The 9031-nt window shown below is 43.4% G+C and overlaps 1 protein-coding gene across 1 annotated transcript; it reads left to right on the top strand.

Moving 5' to 3' along the window:
- Nucleotides 1-1832: 1832 nt before the first annotated feature.
- cnn2 (calponin 2) lies at nt 1833-8272 on the top strand. The gene is made up of 7 exons (XM_070844497.1): nt 1833-2007; nt 4603-4724; nt 4839-4905; nt 5350-5487; nt 5620-5736; nt 6450-6596; nt 6904-8272. Exons 1-7 carry the CDS (start codon nt 1954-1956, stop codon nt 7207-7209), a joined length of 951 nt encoding a protein of 316 aa, XP_070700598.1. The 5' UTR covers nt 1833-1953; the 3' UTR covers nt 7210-8272.
- Nucleotides 8273-9031: the final 759 nt, after the last annotated feature.

The raw sequence follows: 9031 nt of genomic DNA, 5'->3' as shown, positions 1-9031 counted from the left end.
CACTGAAATCTCACATTTGAGAAGCTAGAAACTGCATTTTTGCTTGAAAAGTGACTGAAAAGGTTGATTATCCAAATAATTCCCATGGAAACAGATAAGCTGAAACAAATGTGATTTTTTTTTTAAAGGTAACCGGCTGCATCTTTGGCCACTTAACATTTCGCTGGCTGTCCAACAGTCAGACAGTAGCTCTGTGTTTACCGTCATCCTTACTATCTGTATCTAGATTCAGGCTGGCTGTGGAAAAACAGCTTGGTATGTGTGACAGTGAGTCGACTACACACGTTAGTGTAGCTGTAACGCCTTCATTTCTTTGCTGAGTTATGATTTATATGGTTTTTCCAGATGTTCATGTAGAACCAATGTTACAGTGTCATGCACTTGGAATAATAGTCAGTCTGAAAACTGCTGCCACTCAAGTTGAGGTCTAACTTGCAACTTAAGTTTCTATCTTAGTTTTTACAACAAGGCAAAGTCCAGATTTTTATTTTCCATTGTGAATGTGACCAAAGAAGAGAAAGGAAAAAAGCCCCTGTGACCTAAAAAGAAAACCCCCTCCCGACCCTCCCAGCTCACTGTCAGCTTAAATTATAGTCTGTGTCTTTAAAATGCAGAGAGGGGCTCAATCCTGCAGAGTAAACTGTTGTCTACAAATCCCGGCGTGTGAAGGGAAGTCTGCTATCTAAAATCCCATATCATCGACATTACGTCACCCCAGTAGCTCAGAGCACTCAGTTCAGTTCCTCAGAAGTTTTTTTTTTTTTCGACAGTGACTCAAAAAAGTGCGACAACTTGTCTGGTCCGCTGCACGTCTGGTATGCGGGGTGGGACCGGCGGATCACTCCCACCATTCAGGAATTTGGGAAGTTTCCTTCCATATAAGGAGTTTTTGATTTCAATCGCGACCTAAGGAAAAGAAGAGAAAGGTGGAGCCTGGGATCGATTATCGAAGCGGATGACCAAAGAGTGCACAGGAGAGGCAAGAGGAGTCCTGTCTGCGCACTTCCGTAGTTGCAAAAACTGTTGTGGACAGTTTTATACGGGGGATGAACGGGTAGTTTTAAAGAAGTGTAACATATGATATAACTCTATGGTGGCAGCAACTTTAGCCTGCACAGGGCTGCTGGTTACAGTGTGTAACTCTGTTTGTAATTAATAACAATTCGAGGTGCGTTAACTTTACAGAGTCACAGCAGTTTTATCCAATTGTATCCATCCATTTTAATTTTCATCCATGAATGGACACCTCCTCGCTGCTGCACTGTGGTTTTCTATGTCTGGGATGTCTGGGATATCCTTTAGTCACATATGACTAATGTGATGGTGTGTGTGTTGGACTTTTTGATCATTGAAAAAAACAAAAACACTATTCATAGGCCTATCTTGCACAGTATGTGCAGTCTGTTTCTGTGAATGTAAGCCCTCTCTAACTGCACTGCCTTACAGGTACACAGAGAAATGCTATACCATTTTCTTGTTGGACAAAAAACAGTCCAGTGCAACTATAATGTTTCTAAACTGGGTTTATGAGGATACTTTAACAAAGTTAACAACTTTTTTCCAGCAGCCTTGTTGAGTTACATAAATCAGCGCTGCTATTTCATGCAATCATTAACTAACATACTGCATTCTTAAGTTGAATATTCATTAATTATATTGATTTTGTCCCCCCACGCCGCATACGTAGGTCTCTAAGTTGCATTTCCAGGTTTCGCCGCTCCTGTGCTGCCTCGGTTAACCATCATCAGGGAACTATCTTGACCCTTGAGTCGCAGCTCTTTGGCAGAAACCGTGGGAGCGCTCTAATTGGTGGCCGTAAAAGAGAAAGGAAGTATTTAGTTCACTCCGTTTTCATTGGAAGAGAAAGTCGGAGATAATTTAGTGCAGATTTTTATCCACAAGTCATTGTCTATTTTTTTTATACCCAAACAGAAAAATCACAACTCTTCGACAATGTTCTTTAACAAGGGTCCTGCTTACGGATTATCAGCGGAGGTCAAAAACAAGGTAAGTGCATTTTATCAATATATCACATAAAGTAAGTTGTATTGAACTTTTCTTCCCTCAGTGAGCTTCTCTCGGAGCGCGTGTTTAGGTTAAAAGGTAACAAGAGGTGGTTGGGAAACAGCTCCAGAGGAGAGATTTGAGATTTTTTTTTTTTTTTTAAAGATTAAACGAACTTTATAACTTTTCATTAAACTTTTAGTTGAGTCTGAATACTTCCCAGTGCACGTAGTCATGTTTGGGTTTTACATCTTGAAATCAGAGTATTGTTTTTCTCCCCCCCCCCACGCACGACACAAACTTAAAAGCGGACTATGGGCGTTGTCCCTCCTGGCAGAGAAGTGTGTCGTTGTGGCAAAATAGTTATTTCCAGCGTTTTCTTCTCCCCGAGCAGCCTGCTGCCCGGCATTGTGACCCGCATTAGCAGATAATGTGATTCACCTATTAGTCCAGGGATTGGCTGCCATCCACCCTCGTTATTGCTCTTCTCTGCGTCTCTCTCTTTTTTTTTTTTTTTTATTGCTTCTTTCAAACAACAAGAGCAGCTTCCTCCCCCTCGCCTCCCTCCCTCCCCCCTGGGGTAAGGTGTCCTGCTGCTTCTCTTCAGCAAACTTGTCTTTGCTCAGTCACACCAGATCTGTGCACAATAACTCCTTGTGTGGACTCAAGCTCTGTTAAACAAAAGGTCTCCAAAGTGAGCCATGCACTCGGCCTTTGGTAATGTGTAACTTTGTGAGTGAGGCCTTGATGAGGAAAAGCACCTTGTTTATTTGGACCTGCCTGCACAGATCTCTGCACACCCGGATCCACTTAAAATACCAGCACTAATGCTGCAGATTACTTCCCTGACTTCTTTATTGTGCACCACACATCAATAAGTGTGCTGTTACTGTGTAGTTCACTCCTTTGTTATCAGCCAGTCTTTTTTTTTTATCTTGGGCTTCATTTTAAGGTTCCCTTCTCTCAGTAAAAGAGGGGGGGGGAGGATGGTTCGAGGTCAGATTTTGCTCACTCTGCTGTCCGACACACACCGACCAGTTCTTTATCTTCAACTCACCTTCAGCTGTGTTTTTCTTTTCTTTTCTATCTGCATTCCTCGGCTGCGCCCTTGTAAAGGAGAGAGAAAGGGTCACATTCCCTCCCCAGACCTGTGCAGAACAACATGTGCCGGACGCAAAGAAAACATGTAGATTTCCTCTGTTACCCGGTGATGTCCTTGTAGGGGTGGTGGTGAGGGGGGGGGGGGGGGGGGGCTGAAGAGATGCTGACTTGAGTGGTATTTCCTGCCATCAGTGACGTAGCCTCCTCCGTGAAATGTGAGGCATTTAAGGATTTACACTCCTCCAAGGCCCCCCCTCCACCCACCCACCCACCCACCCTCCCTTGTGCCTCTGCTCATAGGTGTAGAAAATCTGGCCTGGAAAGCATCTCTGCAGTTTAGACGGCGAGCTCAAAGTTAAGCTGCACTAAACCAAATCTTTGAGCGTCACCACAGTGTGTGTTCATTCATCGGATCGGCACACACGGCTCTCCTCCCTCCCATTCGGCCCCTTTTTTATTCAATCACTGTGCAGCAAATTCCTCGGGTTCAGCTTGTCTCTGTAAATTACATCTGTAGGAATCTTTGTGGGCAATTAAAATAGCCACTGTTGTTTTTAATATGAGGATGACTGAATGGAGGAAATGTAATTAGAAGACAGACATTCCTTAAGAGCACAACCAGCTGTGGGCCGAGTGCGGCCTGCGTCTATGTATATAGGAGGTTCAGCTCTGCGGTTCAGTTTCTCGGTGCCCTCGGGACAGAGGGAGATTGTTAGCTGGTGGTGAGTTTGCACGGAGCTTGGTCAACACCTTATCCGCCGTGGGAGGAGCACAACCCCCTACCTGCTTCTGCTTCAGTCACTGACTTTTTGTTATTTCACTTCCGCCTTCCAATTTGTCACACGCCAGATTAAACTGTTTACGTGACCATAATGCTCTTTCTGAATTGCCTCTTTCAGAGCCGCTGTAGCACTCTCCTCGCACTTCTGTCATCGATCAATGAAAAGCTTGTAAATCAGAGTAACGCCTCGGCATTGAGGCCCTCACCAGAAAGCAGATCTTTGTGCCACGTGAAGCCCCTTCACAGCTCTACCTCCCCTTTTCGGCAACAGCCTTCCTGTGTTTCAGGGGAGATTTTAGCAGTTTACCAAACAGGATATCTGTGTGTGTGTGTGTGTGTGTGTGTGTGTGTGTGTGTGAGTGTGTGTGTGTGTGGTCATGTTGGTGTCCCTTTTCTTTTTGAGAAAAAAAACCCCTCTGTCATGGACTGAGGCAAAGAGGAAGTCAGGCATGATCATGACATTTGATTATGTGCAGTCATAGCAAACTTTTGAGGACAAATGTGAATGTTATGTGATATAATAAGTCACTGGTGCAGCTCAGTTATTGGTTCATAACATTCTTAATCAATCTAAAGGTTTATGTGGTATTTGGGGGTGCAAGAAGATGATGAGAAGAAGTTTGTGACCAACTCTGAATGCATTTACTGTTTAACAAAATCCCCCTCTGGCCGCTTGTGGGACACATGTGACCTTTTTGACCTCTCTGCCCAACCAGATCGCGCAGAAGTACGACAGTCAGAAAGAAGAGGAGCTGAGAATCTGGATCGAAGACATCACCGGCTCCTGCATCGGCCCTGACTTCCAGAAAGGCCTGAAGAATGGAGTCATTCTGTGCGAGTAAGCGGAAGACCACAGATTGTCCGGCACCACAAGGACCTTTTTATTACATGCTGTGGTTTGGAAAACTAAGATTTTTTTTTCTTCTCTTCTTTCTGCCTTTTCTCCTCTCAGACTTATCAACAAACTTGCCCCAGGCTCCGTGAAAAAGATCAACCAAACGGCGCTGAACTGGCATCAGGTGAGTTAGCTGACGCAGGCTTTTTTTCGAGTTTCTTGGTAGTTCTGGTTCTTTGGGTGACATTACATGCTGTTCTGTATGTAGTTACCAGGTAGTTCCTTCTGCTGACGTGTCTTGCTTGGAGTGCTTTCTGAGTCATGCTAGGTCATGGTTGCACTTGCATGTTGGCAGTGTTGCGAGTTTCTTTTGCTTTTACAGCCGCTGCTTAGAGCTGTTTCTAAAACTAGTTCCTTTACTGAGGGGTAAGCAGTTCACTAAATTCAGCACACTCTCTCATTTGAGACTGGCTGAATGCTGCAAACACAATCTGTCCTTCCAGCTATAGGACGGCATCTGTTTAAGAAGGAAATCTAGGATGCAATTAGGTAAATGAGCACACCCCAGTTTTTAGAAATCCTGCACACACATTGTCGCTGATGTGCTTTTTAAATTTGTGGTTTTCAGCTGGAGAACCTGACAAACTTCACCAAAGCCACCACGTTGTACGGCCTGAAGCCGCACGATATCTTCGAAGCCAATGACCTCTTTGAGAGCGGCAACATGACGCAGGTCCAGACAACGCTGCTCGCACTCGCTAGCATGGTGAGTCCATTTGGAAGCACAACACCGGTGGCAGGAGTGACGTTTTTCCATCATCTCTGCCATTAAAAAGCTAAATATTATGCTGATTTTAGTTCCTCCACCATGACAACCTTCTACACTCACTTCTCTCAGGCCAAGACCAAAGGCTGCCAGTCACGGGTGGACATCGGGGTGAAGTACGCGGACAAGCAGGAGAGGATGTTTGATGAGGAGAAGATGAAGGCCGGACAGTGCGTCATCGGCCTACAGGTGCGGGTTGTTTCAAGTGTGGCAGCAGTTCACCTGTAGATCTAAAACTCTGTAATCAAACACCGTATATACGCTTCATAACCGTCACATTCCTTCATTTGAACCACTCATTTTGTAATTTCAAACTAGACAGCTGGTCTGTATTTACACTCAGTATATCATAACTGATGCTGTGCTGGTACAGACCTGACAGTGATACTCAAGGCTGTGGTTACTAATTTCTTTTTTGTTTGGCTATGACGGAGGTGAGGCACTTCACCTGCGTGGAAAACTGAACACGCTACTGCATGTGTCGAAACTGCTGTGAAACCAGACCGCCGTGATCTCATGTCAAGCATAGCATAGCTCAGCACAAGAGCTGCTCGTTGTTCTCGGTGCCTCGGTTTTGTTATTGTTTCTGTCACTTGGAAAGATGTCAGGTAGATATGAGGGCTGCCTAAACAGAGAGGGCGAACATGCGCTGCGGCTTTTTTTTTTTTCTTTACAAGGTCTCTGAGTGTAGTGTAGTAGCCGACAGCTGACTTTAAAGTATGTTTGCCTGCCGTCAAGATTGCTTGAGTGTCACTCACATTCTTGTTGGAGAATGCAAGCGATGTTATGCAACGTGTCACCACTGTCTGTCAGTGTGTAATGCAGCAAGTGGTTTTAAAACCCACCTTTTTGTTTTACAGCTCTTGTACAATGACTTAATTGTGGTGTTTCTGTCTCTTTAGATGGGGACCAACAAGTGTGCCAGCCAGGCGGGTATGAATGCATATGGCACCAGGAGGCACTTATACGACCCCAAAGTTCAAATCCAGGCCCCAATGGACAACACAACCATCAGCCTGCAAATGGGAACCAACAAGGGAGCGAGCCAGGTACTGCGACGTACTCCAAACTTCTCATAAATCCAGTATTATAGGACTGCAGTGGAAAAAGCCTCAGGGCAACACCTATTACCGTGTTTCCTCTGCTGTAAAGTAGTGCCGTGTTTCGTCTTGTAGAAAGCTGTAAACTCCTGGATTGTGCCCACCAAGGAGACATGATTTAGCCGATCATGGGCTCAGTGAAATCGGCACTTTGTGTTTTAATTCCTACAAAGGAATATTCACTAAATAGAACATCACAAAATGTTAGAATAAAAGTAACTTTAATAGGACTTAATTCCCTTTGACTCTTCTACAGGCTGGGATGACGGCTCCAGGGACAAGGCGCGGCATTTACGACCAGAAGCTGGGCACAGACAAGTGTGACAACAGCACCATGTCCCTACAGATGGGCTTCAGCCAGGGAGCCAACCAGAGCGGCCAGAACTTTGGCCTGGGGCGGCAGATCTACGACGCCAAGTACTGTCCCAAAGCCGGAGAGGTCGAAGAGGAACAGAACGGGGCGAGCGGCGCCCGCGAATACATCCCAGATTACCAAGACGAGGGTTACCAGGGTTACCAGGAGGAAGAGCAGGTGTACCAGGACGATGGGACGGATTACTAGAAGGAAGAGGAGAGCTGACGAAGGGAGAGAGGTTCTATAAAGGAGGCATCTTCTGCAAGAAACCCTCAAGGCAGGCAGTTAAATTTTTATACCCTTAGGATGTTGCACCTTTTTTGGGTCATATCCTTTTTTTTTTTAGTATTGTATGAAATTGTTTTCTTACCCCTGTTTGTGCGAAACCAATGTTACACATATCATGATGAACTGTATTTCTGTGATTTTTATATTTAAAGTGACCACAAAGCCAGTGTTTTTGGCTCGGCTAGTCGTTTTTTACTCCAGGGATTATTTTTGTTTAATGTGCCAAAGCCCCACTTTTTTTTTTTTTTTTTTGATGACTCATTAGTTACATTAAGGGAGATCCATAAGTTTTTGTAAGGGCAACATGAAACTAAAAGTGAAACAATAGGGAGGTTTTTTTGTTTTTTTGTAAGTGCATCCTGTTTCTCTGTGATAGCTGCATCATCTGTCAAAACAACAATAATTCCTGTGAATGAGAATGTAAATTTGTTTGTGTTGTTACTTCTCCAGTATCATCATCTTCAGTATTGCTCAATGACATATAACATAATACAGTAGTAACCAGTTTGGGTTGTTCAGGCAGAGCAAAACCAGTCTTATCCTTTTTTTTTATATTGTCTTCTCTGTTACTTGCTTCAGTTTTTACTTTTTTGTTTTAATGGAAAAAAAGTATTTCCTCATGTTTGCATAACCAGTCCAACTGGAGTTAAGCTTGTTTTCTTTGGATTAAAGACGGTGGGGGAGGATGAAATAATACTCAAGTGAAGTTTTGAACATTCCAAGCAAGAATACTGGATCCTTTATTTCTTTTTTGTCAGTGGGTGATGTTCAAGTGAACAATTCTTAAATATCGGTTGACATGCAGACCAATCATACAGTTATATTTGATTATTTATGCATATTTGTGATTTGAAAAGGGGTTGTTTTGGTATCGGCCTCTCCCTTTTCCTCTGGAATAATCTTCATGTCAATGGAAAAAGAAACGTTTGACTTGAGAAGTATGTTTTAGTGAAAACTGTGTAATAAAGATGTGTATTCATTATGTGTGGATTCGTTTTACTAAAGACTAATGTGAGGACGAGCCTGGGAGGCAGTGTGCAGTTAACCGGGATTAAAAAATTACAATAATGGGAGGACAAACTGGTTCATCAGGTCATATTGTGCAAACAGGAAATATTAAACCCCAGTTCTTGGTGCAGCAGAAGTGGATGCAATTTAGTTTGACCTATTCAGAGCTCTTACATCTACATTCCTCAATAAGAATAAGCCAAATTTATAGTGTAGCATAAAAGGCTTTTAACAATATTACAGGGTCCAAACTGAAGAAAAACTATATCTACACCTTATAAATAAATACTTATTAGATTTATCTGTCCGTCCATCTATCGTGGGTAAATAAAACAAACTATTTGAATGGTTAACAGGAAGTGAGAACATGCTGTATGTATGTTTTTGTAATTGGGTGGAGAAAATGTTCACCTTCATTCTGGTTGATATATTCGGAGATCAAACTGTGGCCCGACTGAAATTCCTCCAGAATATTAAGTTCTTCAAAAAATGAGTTCATGTGCACTGAAACTGCAAGTATCCTGCTAATGAAATGAAGGTTGGATATCGGCCTGTAGCTGGTCAGTGTTTTATTTTAACCCTAACCTAGCAGCGGCTGCTCGATAGTGGAGAATAATTTTCTTGAATTCCCAGCATGCTCTGTAATAATGAAAGTAAAGTAATCGCTTCTTGCCAGACCGGCTTTGTTGTAGACAGTCATCACCGCTTCGTATAAATTACAGTGAACTGTGAG

Source organism: Pempheris klunzingeri, chromosome 15, assembly GCF_042242105.1.
Source record: "Pempheris klunzingeri isolate RE-2024b chromosome 15, fPemKlu1.hap1, whole genome shotgun sequence".
In the NCBI taxonomy this organism is placed as follows: domain Eukaryota; kingdom Metazoa; phylum Chordata; class Actinopteri; order Acropomatiformes; family Pempheridae; genus Pempheris; species Pempheris klunzingeri.
The sequence above is the reverse complement of the archived record's forward strand: the minus strand, read 5'-3'. Positions and strand labels throughout refer to the sequence as shown.